Below are 19606 nucleotides of genomic sequence, written 5' to 3'. Positions count from 1 at the left end.
GGTTCCTTTGAAGCTAACTTTACTCAGTAGATGAGACTAACTGATAATAACCTTCAATGAAAGGGTTAATGGACTCAAAAAACGAATCAGTGACTGTTTTTTGCTCTTTTTGTCATCAACCTTAATTGCACCCTAAAACTGTCTTAGGGAAGAAGTTATATAATTCCTAGTAATAATAATAAAAGCTTTTAAAGGCCTTCTTTGGATCTTGAGTGAAAAAGTGTTTGTACACTTTATGTGAATAAAGCTTTAGATTCATTTTTATCCAGCTTGCCACTTCTAAATCCAATCTAAATTGGTATTACAATTTTCAGCAACAGATGGAATGATATTAGTTTGCTTACTTTGATGCACTTGATAGCATCTAATGTTGTTTATTTAATTAAATAACAAAGAGTTTGATGATTTCTTTATGAATACAGTTTATGGTGAAACGATACGGTAGGTTGGGTTATTTATAAATATGAATTTATAATGTGCTTTGGATATCTTGAATTAGACTGACCACATAACTACCCAGTGATTCGTCAACATCAGCCCAAGAAACGTAAACATCTTTATATTCATCGTCTGAGGTCATGTCGACTCGAAGCATTACCGAAGAGACCATAATTGATGCATCATTTAAAAAGGATACATTGTGTTGATCACGTAATTTGTTGGACAAATATTTGTAAATTAATTCAGATAATTGGAGAGCAGGTCGACGGTTAGTATTTTCCAATCTTACAGATGATGTGAAACGAATTTGATGAGGTTTAATAGCCATCTCGTTCATTGCCTTGTCTGGTTCGATCAGCTTGAAAGTTGTTCCCGTTTCGTCATTTTTTATGACTAAAGTACCATGGAGTAAACGAGGTTTTTTGACTTCCAATTCTGATCCAATCATAGGTTGGTGGAGTGTTGATTTGAGAAGTTTACGAGAAACGTCAACAGGAACACTTATTTTAACAGGGATAGAAACTGTTTCACCATTTGCTGGCATATAACATTCTAAATTTAGTTCCTGTTTAATTTTTTGACTCAAAAACTGCATTTTAGTTGCTTCTCCATGAACTAAAAGAACATTAGCAGGTTCACATTGGGTAATTAACTGCATGATTCCTTTGGCATCAGCATGAGCACTGAAAGACATGTATTCAACTGACATTTTTACATCTATTACTTGTTTATTTTCAAATTCAACCTTTTTCGCTCCCCCAAGAATCTTGTGTCCAACTGTACCAGCAACACAATAACCTGGCATAATGACCATATTGTTCTCAAAAGGAGCCCATTTTTTGAATAACTGAAGAGAAAGACCTGCATGGAGCATACCAGGAGTAGCGAAGACAACCATGGAACCAGGATTATCCATGTAAGCTCGATCAAAGGGTTTGATATGTTTGAAGTCAAACATGTTTCTCTGGACAAAGGTTTTTTTAATCTTTTGATTTGTCCAAGTGATGAACATTTTATAATAATTAGTGGCTTTCTCTGTTAAACCTATTGCGAAATAAATAGGAACTTTTAGATTCATTCGCTCCCAATAAGTTTCCAGTAAGATACATAATTCTTGTGCTCGTCCTAATGCAAAGACTGGAATCAACACTTTGCCACCTCTTTCAATAGCATCGTGTACTTTGAGAAGAAAATCACGTTCACGGCATCTTTTGGAATCTCTTATGGTTGTTGCATATGTTGACTCGGTAATCAGAATATCAGGACGACATTTATCAATCCAAGCAGCTCCTAAATGACGATCGGGTGTCATGTTGTAGTCTCCAGTATAAACAAAAGATTGTTGACCAACAGAAACCTTAAACATGGCAGCTCCTAGAACATGTCCCGCATAATAAGCTTTGATTTCCAATTGTTCATCGACTTGGATAACTTGGTGAAGATTTACAGCAATAACCTTTTTCATACAGTCTTTTATCATCTGGGAGGAAAAGAAGTTTGTTTCACCCTTTTTATCGACTGTAATTTTCCTAAAATCTTCCAAAAGAATAGGACAAATTGCTTTTGTTGGATGGGTCATATAGATAGGCCCATTGTAACCAACCATTTCAGTCAGATAAGGCAAAGCACCACAATGGTCTAGATGAAAATGGCTAATTATGACACAATCGATGAACTCTGTAACCGGCCCTTCTTTGGTAATGTAAGTGAAATCAGGAAAACGACGATCATCATTATAACCCATGTGCATGCCACAGTCTAGCATTATGTTTTTTCCGTTGATTGTGACAATAATGCAACTACGGCCAACATCTTGTCCAGCACCTAAAGGTGTCACTTTTATTTCGCTCATTTTAACTTAAGTAATTATGATAAATTTAAACAGAAACAAACATAAACAAACAGAGAAATAAGACCAAATAACTAAACGCTATCGTTAGATGGCGCTTCAATAGCAAAACAAATCCATGTGATGAATTTTCGCAAAAAACCGATTTGATGAAAATAATTATCAATTGTCAATTTTAAATTTAGAAGTTGTAAAATTACCATCGATTTTTATTAATTAAATATGTTTGCACGACTTTCATCTGCATCGTTTGTAAATTTAAGAACGATTCAAAGCAGGTTATTTTCATCATCAGCTAAGTCTTTTGATCAAAGTGACGTTCAGTAAGTATGGTCTCTATTTTTTTGCTCTACAACAATCAAACATATCTATCGTTATTTTCACTGTTCAATGATAATAATTGCGAGTTTAAATGGGCAAATTTTCCCTCTCAGAATTTCTTTAACTGATGATGGCCGAACAATTGTGATGTACCATCCTGAACCATCTTTTCCTTATGAACATACTAAAGTAAGTTTACTTATCTAGTCTGTGAAATTTTATTGTGCTAACAATTGTCCTTATTTTCAGCCTTTACCAGTTGAAGAACCTAAGCTCAAAGAGGAAGACTCGGTTTTGAGGGTGGATTTGCGAGAAGATGTTGACGATATCATGTTTGGAAGGGACTTGACTGCTGAAGAATTGATTAGACTCACAAATCAATCAAGACGCTTTTGGAGAGAAAAAGATTGTCACACGTAATTGATAACCTAAATCGCCTTCAAAAACATTTTCTAATCGTCTTTTTCTTATATTTCAGGAGATTTTTCAATCGTAGAAAGTTGAAGTCTAAAAGCATCTGGGATAACAAGGATCGCGAAGGAATATAATCCAAAATCGAAAAACTAGTGATAATTTTGTAACATTAGATTATATCCAATAACTTTATTCAATTAAAGTGTAAATTAGTTGACAAATAATTATGTTAAGGATCAATGATTGTTTGTTATTTGTCCATTTCCGTTGTTTTGTAATCCGATGGACCTGCCAAATCTAGTCTAGTTGGTGATCTAGATACTGTTGATGTGGTTGATGATGAAGTTGTTGTCAGTGTGGGTATAGACCCTCTTGATTTTGTGGAACCATCTCTTGTCATATTTGAAGGTTTTTTGTTCATCTTGACTGCTAATAAAATTAGCAAACTTATCAAAATAATAGAAAGATAAAGGAGAACAATGGATTGAGGATAATTAAACCAGGAAGTACCATCAACCGAACGAAAAAAACCTTTATCATTCAAATATGATGCAAAAGTGCGGTTGGAATCATCATCGTAGTCGTAGTCTTCAATCATTTCATAACGATAACCATTGGAAACAGCAACACAAGAAAAAAGCCTTACATCTTTAATAATATCATCCTCATTGAGATTATACAAACACACGGAATACCATTGCTATTATTTCATTTGAATTGGTCAATAATAGAGTAAACTTCAAAATCCATTCAACTGCGTATGAGTTGTGAGATGGGCTGTCAATATCCGATTTTGACAAAATCCTTTGCCACAAATACTACATTTAAATGGTTTCTCCTTCATGTGGATGTACCTGTTGAATCGAAAAGTAAATTTGTTTAATAATCTGTGGTTAATAAGTGCACCAGAAATTTATATCTCTTCAGCATTCAACTTTGGTGGTAATTTTCTGAACAAGTAAGCTGTTGGTGATCTTCATGAAACGTCAAACATTGCTGACTGATAAACAAGACATTTGATCAAAATTAAGACATGAATTTGGAATGGATAAGATTTATAAAAAGATTGAAAATGATTGCTTTTGAAAAGCAGTTTCTTGTGTGTTAAGAGTTTTGACTCTGCTAATGAGCTCATGTGTCTCTGATTTTCGTGATTTGAGCTATCAGGTTAGAAATTAATTCTCATCTAGCCCATGACTGTAAATTGTTTGATCATTGATCAACGAAAGTGAACTCTACTTTTCCCATCATTCAGTTTATGCGATAGCTTCATTGATAAGGTAAAACCTGTAAAGGCAATTCCAAACTTGTATAATTCAGGGATATCTAAAACAGTGAAAGTTGTTATCTATCAATCTATTATTATCTGAATTAAAGTTGTGGGTGTGACAAGAATTTTAACTTGAATCTATGAAATAATTAAGACATTTGGACTACCCAAATGGTAGTATCAAATAACTAAATCAAATGGTGATAAATCAAGCTCATGTTTACAACACAACATCTGAGTAAATTGGATTGATCCTAGCTGCTAAATCAATATACAGAGATTTTTGTGAATGTTGCAAGTCTTCGTTAATCCAATTGAATCTGTCAACACAATGAAAGCTTGAAATCAGCTAACTAATTAATTGAATCATCTGGAATTACCACCAACCAAGTTGAATGTGAAAATTGTAAATTTAACAAAAACACTTTCAAATGTTTACCAACCTGTGATCACGAAGATGGTCTTGTCTCCTAAATGATTTGTGGCAAGTATCGCAAGTGTAAGGCCTTTCATTGGTGTGAGTACGAACATGAATCATTAAATTATAAGATTTAGTAAATTGTCTTTGGCAGAAACGGCAAGTAAAACTTCTTTTCGGTCGATTATAGCGAGCTTTCTTGCCCACCAAACAGTTGGCTAATTCACATGAAGAGGTTTCTTGCGACTTTAACCTGGCTATTGATGGCGATGATGATGATCCTGGACAAGACGTTGTTGAGGAAATCAGTGGATCTCTCAGCGATGACATTTGAGCTTGGGAAATTGGTGAATCTTTATTTGGGTTAATCAATGTTTTGTTTTCCTCGAGACTGTCTTTTTCCAATGCTGATTGAGCAAGCTTGGAGAAGTTGAACTTTTTTCGTGAACTTGGTGATGACAATGAACCTATTATCTTGCTGGCTGTTGGTGTTGAGATTGAAGATGAAGAAGAGGATGGCGATGAAGATGAGACTTGATCAAGAGAGCTGTTGAATAATTCACATGTTGATGGTTGGTTGATATTATTGTTGTAACAACGTTGCCAGAAAAGATAGTAATGGACATAATTTGAGAACCAGGAAAATGTTGGAGGAACTGAATTGATTTGCGCTGTTGTTGGGTTGATTAACTTATCAGGAGCAACAATTGACTTTGTAAATGGCTCGGAAATCATTTCGTATTTTCTCGATGTTTAACAGCACAACAATAAGAATAAAGAAGAAATGAAATCTTTTCCTTTTCAGATGTTCCAATGCAAAGGCGAATCTCAATTTTTGCGACTATTTTACCAAATTGACTTGTTAATTGAAAAATCTAACAACAATATGTTAACAACCACAATGACAAAATGAAACTTGGTGGACGCAGGAATAAGCACTCAACGAATGTACAGTCACAATCTTGAAACCAATAACAAGAAAAGTATAAATCCTAGAATTGAGGGTGTAAATTTGTACCTTGAGGCAATGGAGATTGGGTGGGAGGGAAAAGGTAACTCTGAAGCTGAAAAGAGCAAAGTAAATGGTGAATTGGTTACCGTTTTGTTTACCTTTTATTATCCAACCATTTCTTTACTTTTCTCAACCTTCCTCCCTCCACTGCCACCACCACCACCACCGCCACCTCCACAACTACTAGTTGCCTCATTATCATCATCATCAGGACCAACATGATTACTGGATTGCCTTTTTCCCCTCCTATCAAATCGTTGTCATCTTACTTTGCCCGCCGGCTGAACCAAGCCTAGTCTAGATAACTGATTGACGGACCATACTCAACTTGTCCATCACTGTAAACACTTAGAAATAAAATGTCGTTGTTAGGCTAGTAAAAAGAGATCATAAAAAAAGTTGGAAAGAGAGAGAAGAGAAGAAAGTATCTTTGAAAGATGGGATGAGAGATATGAGTTAGAGAAGGATAACTCGAATCATCACCATGTTGGGAGGTCTTCAAAGATAGTCAGGTAATAGATTAAAAATAAATGCTCATAAAAAAGCTCAATATTGCTAGTAAATCACCGTATTTTGTTTTCTTTACCAAAATTGTTGCACTTCTTATTAGCCAATTAGCGGCCCAATCATTTAACAAGGTAAATGTGATTTTATATCTCTTATTGCAGTCCCATTCATTGGTGGACAAACAACATCAGCAGGATATATTCACCAACTTGGATCATCTTTGATTGCTCTTTTTGCCACTTTGTCTACTCATCATCATCTGTTGCAGCTTTTCCTTTACTATTAACTTTGTTGGTCATTTTATCCCTCAATGAGATAGTAGCAGGAAAACAAAAATATAAATACTTTGGCATGGATCTTTTGATATTGGTTAACCAAACAGTGGGAGGTTTAGTTGTCATTCAACCAATTGATGTTTGCAGACCATTGTCAACTAATTGGCTCTAAAATTGATTCCGATAATCTTGAAATTGTAATCAGTTTTTCGACCATCTCACCTTAACATCCTTCTGGACCCCCCAAGAAAAATGGGCTAGTTTGCCTAAAGTTTGTTCCAGTTATAAATGTGTAATAAGATAAAGATTTGAAAGATGAGGAAGAAAATGAATCTTTCTAAGATTCGCACGGGAGTAAATAATTTAAGGGAAGACTGTGGATATTGTGAAGAGACAAGCAAAGGTTTTGTTTGTTCTGTAAAATTTGATTAGTTAAATCGTGTTTTTATTTTATGATGGCGATAAAGGATTTTCTCATGTTGTTAGCTTAAGCATAATTAAGTTACAAGATTGTTGCATATCGTAGCCGATTCAGCAAAAGCCCCAAGATTTCCAAGATGACTCAATGATGACTGCATGAAGGCAATAGGCACTTGCGCTTGGCTTTCAAAATGGCTATGATTAATTTGATTAACCAGTTTTTTAGCGTCCTTCAAACTATTTTCAAGAGATTGCAATTCTTGTGAACCAACCTCGATCTCGGCAAAACTTTTTAATTGCAGCATCAAACCTAGAAGTTCAGTGATGAGATTCAATGATGCTTCGGATTTGACATCAAATGAAGATGAAACTTTGGAAATTGTATCCTTGGCTTGGCGAAGATGTTTCTCCTTTATATTGTTTGGTTCAGCAACGGAGGGTAAGTTGGATGATTTGAATAATTCTGCTGTAAAATGTTGAACTGCTTTCAGATGCTCATCAAGAGAGATATTAAGTTTTTCTAGCGTCAATATTAGATGTGCATATTGCTTTTTAAAACCACGAGTTATGGGATCTTGCAGCGATCTCATCTTTTCCGCCTCTGTATTCATAGCTTTCAATTCAAAAATTGTCCGTTTTTTGATATTCAGTATTTTTGTCAGTCTAACTAGAAGAGCAAGAAATTTGATAGGGAAGCCTCCAAGGGTACCTTCGTCTTCGTAATTGTTGGTGTTTGTTGATGTAAAATGTGGCTCTTGTTTGATTTGACTTGGGGAAACAGGACTACTAAGAAGGGGGTCGCGATCGTTTAATGCTTGAGCTACTTGGGTACCTAAAAGTTGTAAAAATCTTGATGATGCAAACATGGGTAACCTGGGTCGTACTTTAGACTGGAATGATGACAAAGCGATATATGTTGGTGGATCATTACTTATAACTTCATAATCAGGAACTGAATGGGTACCAATACCATGTCTGTCAAATGTTATTCTGTACATGCCATGTGTCATATCAACAGCATCGATAATACCCATGAAAAGTCCTTCTTGGGGTTTTCTTAAAATGGCGGTAACCTTTGCTCCTATAACCAAACTTAAAGGAATATTTTCTGGTAAATCACGAAATTGTTCAATATCAACAACTTTTTGGGATTGCAAGATGCGTATCTTTTTGCGCTTAAGATTGAGAGCGTTCCTTTCCTCTGCAAAGAACGCCTCAGAACACCGTCTTGGCTTTCCCATCATCCTTCGAATTTTACTCCATTCCGCTCGTTTAAGAGACCGAGTCTTGAGATGAGGAAAAGTTTCCTCTAGACAAATTTGAAAATCATTTTTACCAAGAAAAAGTGGCTGATCAATGTTGCCATAAAAACACTCATAGCAAACCCATTTATGAGCTTTAGGCAATTTCAAAAGAGTCCTCAACCGCAAACCAATCTCCTGGGCTTTCTTTTTCTTTAAATTCATGGTGAAGATGGTAGGATGTAAAGGTGAGACCACAGTTTAAAAATAAAAATTACTTTAAATATTTTGAATTTATTTTTCATTAATTAAATTTGGTGAAGAATGTTACTTTACTCTTTGTTACTGGTGGTACAGTTGCCGCGGTTACTTGAATCTTTATTGTAAGGCTGTTCACCAGGCAACCAGTTTTTTTGCGCCTTATTCAAAAACATTACCCATTAATGAAAGTAAAGCAAATCATGAATATTATTATTGAAACAAAATAACCAATTAATATATTAAATCGAGTTTTTGATTAAGAATTAGTTAAAAGAAAATTTATTTGAAAAATGGAAGAAAAAATAAAAATATCAACATTTCAATTCTAATAGACTCACAATATCCTGACCTCTGTTATGATGAACAATAAACTGGTTATCGATTGAAGGATGAGGTTCTCAGTAAATGAGGACGCAAGTCCTGAATTTTCAATTCCAATGTTGTTATGAAACAGATGAAAAAGCAAACTCAGTCTCAGTCTGTAACATTGTTCAACGAATCGCCGCAAACAACAACAACAATCACATCAACCAATAAAATAAGGAACAAAAACAAGCAAAAACTAATTCCATGATAATCAACTTTAAAATATTGTTTTCATTGTGCGTAAATGGACAACAATTTACCAGGAAATTTATCAATCACCAATAATCAATGAAAGAGACGGCAAAACAAAATTGAAAGCAAATCAAACAAACCAGAAACTGATGTAAAAAGCCGACTCGCCAAGTTGCAATTTTCACCACCAGGAATCGCTGCATCAACTTGTCGCCAAATTATTTTCAATCAACAATTTGATTCCTCAAACAAAGGTAATTAATTAATTAAATTGTTTCCATTTTTGTGTAAACCATTAAAGTTAAATGACAATACTGCTACAAACGAAAATGTTTAAAACGAAAAGCAAAGCAAATTCAAGCTCAAAACGTTGAGTTGAAATGAGAAACAAAAACTAATGAATCTTTTATTTTCAATTTACAAAAGTCATTATTATTAATGGTTAAACCAAACTGACAAAAATATTACATCAAAAATTGAAGCAACATCTTATTAATTGAAAGGTGACTTTGAACAAACAAAATGTTACATGAAATCGAAGAGGAAAAGATCAAAATTGAGCTTCCATCGACATTTATTGTGCTTTTCACCAACAACAAGTTTCCAAAACATGAGTTCAGGCAATTCAGTTTAATCAATTTTTTCGTCATTTTCATTTCTTCCAATTGTTTGATTTCAAATTGAAGATCAACAATTGTAGAGTGAACACAATGAGACAAATGTTGACAAATCAGTTTCATTTGACGACAACATGGAAACTCATTTTTACCTTCAGTTATTGTATATTTATATTCATGATAATGATAGTCAAACAACAAAAGTAGATAAGTGAAGTTGGTTATGAAAAAGCAACAGAAATTGTAAGAAGAGAAAAGTTGATTTTTTGTATAAAATGGATATCAGTTGCAGTTGATATTAGTAGTTATTTTATCATGAATATATTTGGTGAACAATGAGAAAAATCTTTCATTTCTTTTCATTCTCCACACAATTCATGTTAATCAAATGAAAGACTCGTGAACGAAAAGCTTAGACACACAAGAAAAGTTAATAACTGTAATAATAACGATCATAAAGAATGAACAAATTGTTAATAACTAAAGTTGATTGAAGAAAAATTTCCGTCTCTTTTTGCGCTAATCAAATAAAAGTTCATATCTAATAACAGTCAACATGGAACGCAATTAAAGCCTGAAAATCACATAATTATAGCACATTGTAATGAAGATAAATGTCCATCTCAAATGTTATTCAGAATAAAATGAAATGAAGAAAAGCGAGAAAATCATTTAAAGCTATAATTTCAGTTTCTCATCACAACAATAATCCAAACCATAATCTGATACTGAACTTTGAACAACCTTTAAGTTGAACAAGCTTTCAGTTTCAATATTATTCATAATCAGGGAAACCTTTGGATCTGTCAAAGTAAAGACAGACTTTGAATGAAATTATTTGTTGATCAATAATCAACTGAACCAACGATCATCAAGTGAACATTAATTATAGTTACTCAACTACCTTTCCAACTGGAATCAATTGGCAATCAATTAATCACTGGAAGGTCACTCAATGTTTCCAAAAAATCAATTTCTTCTTTAATTATTGATTTATCAAAGTTGATCATTGGGTCGACATTGATGGAGCAAACCTTTTCCTTTAAAGAGTTACATTGAATCACAATTAACTTTTAACCTCTTAATTGAATTTCATAGTTAATTTACTTTTAATCAATCTTAACCAACAACAGTTAACTTTACAAAACAACCATTTGTCTTGTTGATTAACGCGCAAATCTGATTAAAGTTAACAAATTATCAATTAAATCAAGTTGTAACAATAATAATTAAACAAAGTAAAAGGTTGACAAGAAAACAAAGTTTAAAGTAAAGGCAAAAGTAAAGATGAGATGAAAAAGTGCGACTTTTGTTGATTCAAATGTCAATTAATTTCCCTTTTTTTCTCGTTTTTCATTCCAATTCAGTTGAATGTTGTTTTAATCTTCCAATTGCTCATTTTACTGATAAAAATTGATTCAACTCTTTAAGAGTCGAACTCGGTTCATCCAAATATATTCATTAAACATCCGATGAAAATGTAAATTCAGGGTAAAACTATCAGATTGAGAGTGAACCAGAAAAGAGTAAAAATTTTGTTCACCTTTTGTTATTCGTTTCCACTTTCCTTTCCTCTCTTTGTTTTTCATCAACTCAGCAATTATCATTATTAAATATTCAATTTACTGAGCAAAATGGAGTTAGACTGAAAAGCCGAACAATGTAATTATCATGTTTCGAGTTTCATTATTTCAATAAATCACTTGAATAACAGAAGGTAAACAATTGTTCAGCAAAAGATAATAACTGAGTAAAGACAATTTTTCGTTGAACCTTTACTTTTTATAAATTCATAGGCAATTCAAGTCGTTCAGTTAAGGTTAATTAAAAGGTTAAAAAGGTTTAAATTTTTTTCAATTTTTGTATTCCAATCAACTCATCAATAATTTATATTGAATTTTCTTTGACCAATAATTAGATATTCAGAAGGATTTTTGGGTTTCCCTCTTTTTCAAGCTTCCAACTAATTGGATCCATTAATGGATTAGGAGAGTTGAATAAAGATGACAATTGATTGAGTAAAATGATACAAAGTTTTTCCCTTTTGTTTCCATGAACACTTTTACATCATACATAGTAAACTTCATTGTATTCCTGAACAACACTATTCACGATATTTTCACCATTTTTTGCCTCCATTCCAACTTTTTTTCTGATCAAATCCCTATTCTAATAATAGTAATGAAAGACTTTACCAACATCAATCCAATCCAATGTAATAATATAAATAAAATGGATTGTCAGGCAAACAACTTGCCTGACATTTTGCCTGTAAACAGTAAACACTACTTTATGTAACATCATCAGTAAACTTGACTTTCATCATTATCAACTTTTCTTTCAATCAATCATTCCTTCATTTACCCAAACAATTGTGAGTTTACAGCAACAGAAACAGCAAATTGAATAGTTTCAGTTTGAGTTTTGTTGGTGGTTGCGATTGGGTTTGATTTGATCATTTGAGAGTTGGTCTGATGGAGGAAAATTTCATTTCGGTTCGGTTCATTTCAGTTCGAGTTTCTATTTTTGAATCGAAAGATGAATTTAAATGTTTATTGTTTTCACAAGATTTGCATATAAAATGAATAATTCTGTAAATGGTGAAGCTAATTGTCTGTAAAGTGGTGTTTGCCTTTCAAAATGCTCATAGATTTGATTGAAACTCAATTATCATGGATAATGAATAAAGGTCGCAAATAGCGTTCAAATTTCCGTTTTAAGACAAAAAATTAAATTGATATCAAGATGACAAGAATGGAGATCGAAAGTAAAAAGCTGTGACAATGTAAAGGAAATTAAAAGGAAAGTGTAATCGAGATGAAAATGGACAATGGCCCAGTACCAGGTATTGTACACTGGACAGTCGAAGTAGAAAAAAAGTCAACAGAAATACAAAAAGTTAAACATTTTCTGTTTATTATCAATACCTTGATTGGTAACCTTGATAACAATCGAAGCATTCATTTTGCTTGATTTTCAATCGTCTAACAGCGATCGCAAATCAAGCGTTCATGTCAATGAAAATGGATAGTTATTTGGTTTATGGACAAAAAGTTAACCCAAAAGGCAATGGATTAAGAAAGTAAATTAAAGTTGAAGGCAATTGCAAGACAATGACGGAGGATAAGGAGAAGTTGAAGCAACAAGACAAAAATAGAGAAACAAATAACAATTTGATTGGTTATAAGAAATAGGCACTCCTTCGAGCAGGTAATTGTAATCATCTACCCGAAGGATGACAATAAGCTTTGAGTTCGTCCACGGAACACGATTTATGGCAACATTCATCGACCAATTGACTCTTCTGACGGGTGCTTCTTAAGAATAGCGGACCATCTTCCACTCGACCGGCTCCTCTGCTGGAACCAAATAGAGCCAGGGCTGTTTTGGTGTCCAAGAAATCATTTGAATCCAATTCATTTTCGTCCTGGTCAGGTTTATCAAGTAACAAAGCCTTTGGCCAAGATCCTAAATCTGGTTGATGGACAAATTAAACAAACAGAACTACTGTGAAACAATTCATTTTAACGAATCACAAAAAGCACATTTATTGAAAAACATTCATCTCTGCAAGTTTAACAAAATTGCACTGAAGGTTAGATAAATTTGTGAGTTAATCTTCAAGGAAATACTATCCATTAATTAAGTAGACTCATGTTCAATAGTTTAATTAATCAGTTATATCACAAAATATTGAAAAGGATCAGTTATGTAAATTTTGCTGCAGTATTCATGGATAAGCCATTTTTATAATTTACTACTCAGAGAACACAAAAGTATGATTCAAATTGAATAAAGTCTAATTCATTTAACCAAATCTACTCTGTCTTTCAATGTGTTTTAAACAACTCCACTAAATCATTGAACAATTAAGTAGTTAAATCAATGAAAAGAAATGATAACTTACCTTGTAGAAGCCATGCATCTTCATTGAGGTTACGTTTACTCGGAGCTGCACCAGAGCAAACAAGCTGATGAATGTTCATCAAACTGCGTCCACATTTTTGGATCCTTTGTGACCTCAAGATACGTTGATGGATAAACTCGGAACCAGAGCGTTGAGGAAGAGGCGAAATACCAGGGAAAATGATTCCCAAAATGATACAAATTGTTATTGAAACAATTGAAAAACAACGAGCCAATTGAATCATCTCTGGTTATTGTTATTTGTCAAAGCGACTAATTTTACAACAAACAGCACAAAATTAAAAGTCAAAAAAATATTTTTCAATTTAACAAAAATATATGACAATTATTTGATTTGCTTATTAATGATGGTTTACAATTGTTGTGTTTTTGTCTTACCTCAATTTCAATATCACAACGGTTAACTTGAACTTGTATTAAATTGAACAGACTTGCTATTCGCAATTTGAATAAAATTCAAGTTAACTTGACTGGCTCAGAGTCTCAAGTGAATGGTGGTTAATATCCATTTTAGTGGTTAGACAATTTACAAACTGAGCAAGTTTGTGATTAAATCTGTAAACTGATGTTAATCATAATTGATATTAATAACAGTCAGAGCAATATTCAACTGGTAATTGGTGACGCTTACAACCTAATCAAAATGAACCGTTTTTTGCGTTCATTCTGTCACAAACCTAATATATTTTACACTCACGAGGAATTGAAAAAATAACCTTATATATACACACATACATACTTTGTCTAATAATAATGATAATACCTTGATTTGATTACTCAATGTACTTAATTATTATTAATAATATTAGTTGTAATATGAAAAAACAACTCAAATCATTTGAAGTACACATGAACACAATTGGTGAGAATAAGTTTAACTTTTGACTTCTTCGTAGATAAGCTTCTTTGTCTGCCTTTAAGTTATGATTGATTAGCTGTTACACATCAATTTCCAGTTGATTTTACTTAATTTAAACCGAAGGAAAAGCAAAAATTATAATCATAATAATGATAATACATGAAAAATACAAACACATGGATATTTGGAAAAAAGTGACGATGATCTTTTAATCAATCATTGACAATAACACTACTTTTGATCAATAGTGGTAAACATAATCATCTACCTACAGCTGAAAAATAAGAATGCTTTTGACAATTTAATCACTTGTAATTGATCCGTGGAAAAATAAGTTTTTTTATTGCACAAGCCGTAGTTTGATGCTGTTAAGTCGCGTTTTATTTCTTGTTTTTACTTTTGATTGTTGATGTTGTGGTCAGTTGTTTAGTTAAAACAGTTTGTTAGTTTTACTATATTATGGACTAAAGTCACTTTCATAAGACTAAATTTAATATTTAAGTGTCTATAAATATCAATTGCAAATTATTACCATGATAATGTTCAGCTTGATTGGAATGGAAACAAAAATTTCCAACAATTGATCAATTGTGCCATAGAACAATCGATTATCATTATTATCAGTAAAAGTTAATCATGCAAGGTAATCAAACGTAATGATGGTCCAAATTCGAGGCACAGAAAGAAAAGATGAAATGAGGAAAAGAATGATGAATGAATGAAAATTGTAAACAAGTAAATAGTTATTATGACAATTAAAAGGGAGTGAAAAATGATTAGAGTTACCTTGCAGCAACATTTACACCTTGGCCCTTCTAGTCCTGAAGTTGGGTGGAGATGAAACAACAATGATGATGAAAATGAGAGATGATAATGCTCAACTGTTTCAACAACTGCTCATTAGGAATAAGTTAAGAAACAAAATTATCCAAAAAGTGTAATATTATGAGCTAAAAGTAGTAATAATAAGGCAAGAAGAGCAAAAATCATTCCTAATAACAAGTTTGCTCATTAATTTTCATCTAATTAACAGACATTTTCATCAAACGTTAGTCAAATATCTTTCATTACAACGAGTCGACTAATGAAATTGCTTTTTTTCACTTTTGTCTAGCTCAAGATATTAGATTTTCATTTGTAACAATATTTTGCTTCTTCTTGTGACGAGCAACTTTCTTGATTCTAAATTTAATTTCACGCTGATTATCATTATTATAAGTCGATAAGCACTTGAAGGAAAAGTTATCAACGAATTGGAATGGAATGAAAGCAACAACAATTGTTATGTTTACCACGTCCATGAATATCAAATGAACCTGATAAGTCAAAATGATATTTAATGTGAAGAGCAAATAGCAATGAACGAAATGAAATATCGATAAATGTTATTACAAGTGCATGTTATTCAATATCAATGGACGAGTTGAGAGGAAAATGTTTTTACTCCAAATATTTTATCCTTTTATTGGCTAATCTGTTTATTAACTCGAGATTGATTACGAATTTAAAGTTTCAAAAGTCGACTCTTTTCTACTGAATAATCCCAAAGTTATTATAAATCAGTAAATGGTTCCACTTGAGCCAATGATAACACTTTTTTTCCTTTCAATTCACACTTTTGCTTCAATCAATGATTTTTTTCATTTCGACTCATTATTTCATTAATACACACTTGCGATTCCTTAGGCACTTGAGGATAAGAAAGTGAAATATACTTGAAAAGGATTGAAGGAAAGTTGATAATAGCTGGTAATGGCGATTACAGTTACAACGAGTTAACGTAATCCTGCAATTTTTCACATTCAGTTTCATTCTTGTTCAGATAATTTTAATGGCTCTTTGAGGAGCAATAAAAATGGAATCAAAGAAGATGCAGGTCAAAAGATGAGAGGATGAAGAAGAAACGAAAGTCCATTTTGCATGGTTCAATCCGATGAGAAAAAGAAGAAAGAATTGAAAGAAATTCTTTACGAAGAAAAGGCTTATTGGAAGTCAAATTTGATGGGAAAAGAGTCACTCTGTTAGGTTTAAAGATTAATGTCATTCGGCCTTCGACTTGTTACTTGCAAGACTTGTTTCAACTTCAATTGTTTTACATTCAATTCATTTGCTTCATATTTCGCTAAACTAACAAACACAATAATCTCAGTTCATTGCTTGTCAGGCAATTTACACGTTCAATATCCAAACAGCCTTTAATCTTTCCCGACGTTTCTTTATTGGAATCAAAATTGATTCTCAATTGAACCATTTCTTAAACGAAATTCTGACCGATTCTTCAACACAATTTTGTTCGCTGTTCCTTCGAATAAATCAATTGTTTCATTTCAATGGGAAACAATTTTCATCTCCATTCTCATCTATTTATCATTCCACACTTTCATCAATCATTTCATTTCTTTTTTCGTTGTTTTTCCAACCAGAAAAAGAAGAATAAAAAGTGCAATTCTCAAGTTTATAATTTAGCAATTTTCATGATCATTCAGTTCAGTAGAAGAAGAAGAATAAGAACAACTCAAAATATCATTAAACTTTTTGCTCCCTTCATGTTCCATCTCGATGATAAATAATATTTTCATCATTTATAATACCTCAAAGTAATCCATCCTTTACAAAGGGAATTGATTGCAAGATGAATTCCTAAACACTTTTCTCCTTCCTTCACCTTAAATGGTTCAACAATGATAAACATTTCAATTTAAAGCAGGTAAAGCAAGGAAATGAAAGTAAATAAAGAGTAAATTGAAATTGAAATGAACGAATGGCTTTCCATTGGGATTTACATGGAAACTCATTAAACAAGTGCAATCGTCTAATTCATTGATTAACCTCGATCAAGCTCAACACGAGAAATGCTCTCAAGATGAAACTCAATATTAAAAGTCAACATTTCCAATTCATTTTTGCGTTTCATTTTACAATAAAATATTGAAAATAAAATGTCAAACAAAAAAGACAATAAAAAGCATGAAAAGAATGAAAAGAATGAAAACAGAATTGATATTTGGAATGAAATATTTTCTACTTTCATTCACCTTTTCATCCAATTTTAGTGGTCAAGTTATTAAAATTGATGAAACTGGTCAAAGTGAGTAAATATTAATGTTAATATTCATTTGTTGTTAAGTTTATGTGAACATGAACTTTGAACAAATCAGTTGATAACAATTTTATCATAATATTTCATTCTATTTACTCAGACATTGAATAAACAAGTTGAAGGCGAAACACACAAAAAATAGTAAAAAAACGGAAAATAAAATGTGATTCCATTTAATATGGTTTATTATGATAATCGAGTTTCCATTATTTCAACAATATTTGAATATCATACATGGTTAAATACATGATAATGAAAAGTACTTCTTGAATATTAATGTGAGGGAGAGAAAAAAAAAGAGTTTTGATTGTTTTCCATTCTTAATTGTTCCAAAATCAATGCAAGTTGATTAAAATTTTCCATGGAATCAACATTTAAACTGATTCTTTTTTCGTCGCCATTTGAAGGGTAAAATTCTGACTTAGTCAATTCATCCAATTCATTTCTATTTTCAGCTCAATCTCTTGAATCATTCCTTTTAATTTCATTCAATTTACCTAAATTCAGTTAATCATTTATTGCTTAAACAATATTCATCCCTACAGTTCTTAAAAACTATGTTAATCATTCAAATGCCTTCTAAATTGTTCAATTTCTAACTCAAATATTTATTCAGAAAACCACAAAAACATGTAAATCTTAGCTAAATCCTGATTAAGATAATGGTAAAATTTAAGGTTGAAAATTAAGTGCCATTGAGAAAGAGATTAGAAAATCACTTTCTTTTTCAACTAAGTTTTCACCTCTTTCTTCATTTCAACTCTTAATCCGTAAAGCACAGTAAAAGGTAAAAAGCATCTCTCATGAGATATATGTCTTAAGACATAGCACTAACAAAGCTACTAGCTTTATCAGTATTAATTACTGATAAGAGTAAATTGGTCACTGGTTAACATCAACCAAAACCAGACATAATTGCGACAGTGAAAAACCTTTACTTTCTTTATTTCCCTCCAATATTGTTCTTTTGTTTCTCATTGGTTATAAAAACCCAATTTTTCATTCTCTTTTACTTACTTGCATTATCCTTCTCTGTAAGTCATACTTTTCAATTACTCAAGTAATATTTCCAATTTAAGTAACTCTTTTCATTGTATTTCTTAAGAAATATTCATCTTTCAACAAACCCAAGTTACTTCTAATTTCAATTCAGTTTTTAATTCAATAAAAGTATTCCAAAAATACCTCTAAGTAATTCTTTATGAATTGTGTTCATCATCTCTTGTGAGATATCAAGAAGCTCATACGAATTCAAAGGTGTAGATCACTTAATGATCCATGATACGAGCTAAACAACTTGTAGTGAAAGCAAGTTCAGCAGTCTTCTCATCAGATTACTTCCGTAACAAACCTTTCACTTGGCGACCTTGGCAGGATTGTTAAGTTCTGTGCCTTCAATATTTGTGTGTGTTTCCAAGACTCTGTTTCAATTTGACCTTCCTGAAGGTTACACTTGTGTTATCTTCAAACTCTAGAATATCGGACTCGCCGTGCCCTTTATGTGCCTGATTCAGTTCTTAAGAACTATTCCTTCAAATTTAATTCAAAGTTAATTCAAAGATTTTTCATAATCTCTTCATAATCAGGATCACAATAGTTATTTCCATATAACTCTTTCAAGGTAAAATTGTCTCAAGTCTCTTTCCAGTTATTCCTTTAAGAATATCTTTACACAATTCCGAACCCTGTTCAACTAATTCAATTCCTCAAAGAATCTCTGAATTACCTTCAACTTTAAACTCAAGAATTAACTTCATTCTTCAAGAATATTTCAACTTTAATTTCAACTGAACACTAACTTTCCAATTTTGAACTCAATTACCATTCAATTCAACTTTAACTATTCAACTCTAATCAGAACAATTAAAATTCAAGTTCCTTCACTTTCAACAATCTTCAACCAGCATTCATCTTTACCATCACTTAAGTGATATTCCGATTTACTTCCTTGCATCTTTCACTATCCAACTCATTCATTATGGCAGTTCAAAGACGAAGAAAATTCAATGTCCCAGCCGATGAACCAATCGTCTATGAAATGACTCTTGAAATGATGACTCAAACTTTACAAGGTTGGAGTGTTATCGTCCCGATCCCATGTCTAGCAAAACGAAGA

At 32.3% G+C, this 19606-nt stretch overlaps 6 protein-coding genes across 6 annotated transcripts in view; 2 read left to right on the top strand and 4 right to left on the bottom strand.

Moving 5' to 3' along the window:
• Positions 1-335: 335 nt before the first annotated feature.
• IntS11 (integrator complex subunit 11) lies at positions 336-2396 on the bottom strand. The gene has a single exon (XM_015930601.3). The coding sequence runs from the start codon at positions 2291-2293 to the stop codon at positions 470-472; it is 1824 nt and encodes a 607-aa protein (XP_015786087.1). The 5' UTR covers positions 2294-2396; the 3' UTR covers positions 336-469.
• A 15-nt stretch (positions 2397-2411) lies between these two features.
• mRpL42 (mitochondrial ribosomal protein L42) lies at positions 2412-3249 on the top strand. The gene is made up of 4 exons (XM_015930687.3): positions 2412-2613; positions 2725-2800; positions 2861-3027; positions 3090-3249. Exons 1-4 carry the CDS (start codon positions 2513-2515, stop codon positions 3157-3159), a joined length of 414 nt encoding a protein of 137 aa, XP_015786173.1. The 5' UTR covers positions 2412-2512; the 3' UTR covers positions 3160-3249.
• Positions 3182-6861, bottom strand: LOC107363436 (uncharacterized). The gene is made up of 3 exons (XM_089268407.1): positions 6293-6861; positions 4739-6072; positions 3182-3879 (listed from the first exon to the last, which is right to left on the bottom strand). Exons 2-3 carry the CDS (start codon positions 5446-5448, stop codon positions 3765-3767), a joined length of 825 nt encoding a protein of 274 aa, XP_089124533.1. The 5' UTR covers positions 5449-6072; positions 6293-6861; the 3' UTR covers positions 3182-3764.
• Positions 6862-6888: 27 nt separating this feature from the next.
• On the bottom strand, positions 6889-8510 carry LOC107363406 (protein lin-9 homolog). Its single transcript, XM_015930626.3, has one exon. The coding sequence runs from the start codon at positions 8391-8393 to the stop codon at positions 7005-7007; it is 1389 nt and encodes a 462-aa protein (XP_015786112.1). The 5' UTR covers positions 8394-8510; the 3' UTR covers positions 6889-7004.
• A 386-nt stretch (positions 8511-8896) lies between these two features.
• Positions 8897-19606, top strand: part of Gycalpha99B (guanylate cyclase 1 soluble subunit alpha 2) — a 70598-nt gene continuing 59888 nt past the window's right edge. The window contains exon 1 of the mRNA XM_015930974.3: positions 8897-9241. The gene's annotated coding sequence lies outside the window, so the exon portion shown is untranslated. The remainder of the gene's footprint in view (positions 9242-19606) is intronic.
• LOC149093704 (uncharacterized) lies at positions 12495-14010 on the bottom strand. The gene is made up of 3 exons (XM_089268408.1): positions 13910-14010; positions 13512-13783; positions 12495-13078 (listed from the first exon to the last, which is right to left on the bottom strand). The coding sequence occupies exons 2-3, from the start codon at positions 13753-13755 to the stop codon at positions 12825-12827; spliced, it is 498 nt and encodes a 165-aa protein (XP_089124534.1). The 5' UTR covers positions 13756-13783; positions 13910-14010; the 3' UTR covers positions 12495-12824.

The sequence above is a fragment of the Tetranychus urticae genome, chromosome 2 (assembly GCF_039701765.1).
Source record: "Tetranychus urticae isolate SD_2017Ah chromosome 2, NJAU_TeUrti_SD_1.0, whole genome shotgun sequence".
NCBI classification, from domain to species: domain Eukaryota; kingdom Metazoa; phylum Arthropoda; class Arachnida; order Trombidiformes; family Tetranychidae; genus Tetranychus; species Tetranychus urticae.
Note: the sequence above shows the minus strand (reverse complement) of the source record. Positions and strands in the feature narration are given on the sequence as shown.

What these genes read in the sequence shown, in the direction of transcription:
- LOC107363406 (XM_015930626.3), bottom strand. Translation starts at nt 8,393, where the DNA reads ATGAATTTAAAGAAAAAGAAAGCCCAGGAGATTGGTTTGCGGTTGAGG.
- LOC107363436 (XM_089268407.1), bottom strand. Translation starts at nt 5,448, where the DNA reads ATGATTTCCGAGCCATTTACAAAGTCAATTGTTGCTCCTGATAAGTTA. An exon ending in GACCATCTTCGTGATCACAG is followed by an intron (nt 3,880 to 4,738) that starts GTTGGTAAACAT and finishes TCGATTCAACAG; the next exon opens with GTACATCCACATGAAGGAGA.
- IntS11 (XM_015930601.3), bottom strand. Translation starts at nt 2,293, where the DNA reads ATGAGCGAAATAAAAGTGACACCTTTAGGTGCTGGACAAGATGTTGGC.
- LOC149093704 (XM_089268408.1), bottom strand. Translation starts at nt 13,755, where the DNA reads ATGATTCAATTGGCTCGTTGTTTTTCAATTGTTTCAATAACAATTTGT. An exon ending in AGATGCATGGCTTCTACAAG is followed by an intron (nt 13,079 to 13,511) that starts GTAAGTTATCAT and finishes TCCATCAACCAG; the next exon opens with ATTTAGGATCTTGGCCAAAG.
- mRpL42 (XM_015930687.3), top strand. Translation starts at nt 2,513, where the DNA reads ATGTTTGCACGACTTTCATCTGCATCGTTTGTAAATTTAAGAACGATT. An exon ending in TTCCTTATGAACATACTAAA is followed by an intron (nt 2,801 to 2,860) that starts GTAAGTTTACTT and finishes CCTTATTTTCAG; the next exon opens with CCTTTACCAGTTGAAGAACC. An exon ending in AGAGAAAAAGATTGTCACAC is followed by an intron (nt 3,028 to 3,089) that starts GTAATTGATAAC and finishes CTTATATTTCAG; the next exon opens with GAGATTTTTCAATCGTAGAA.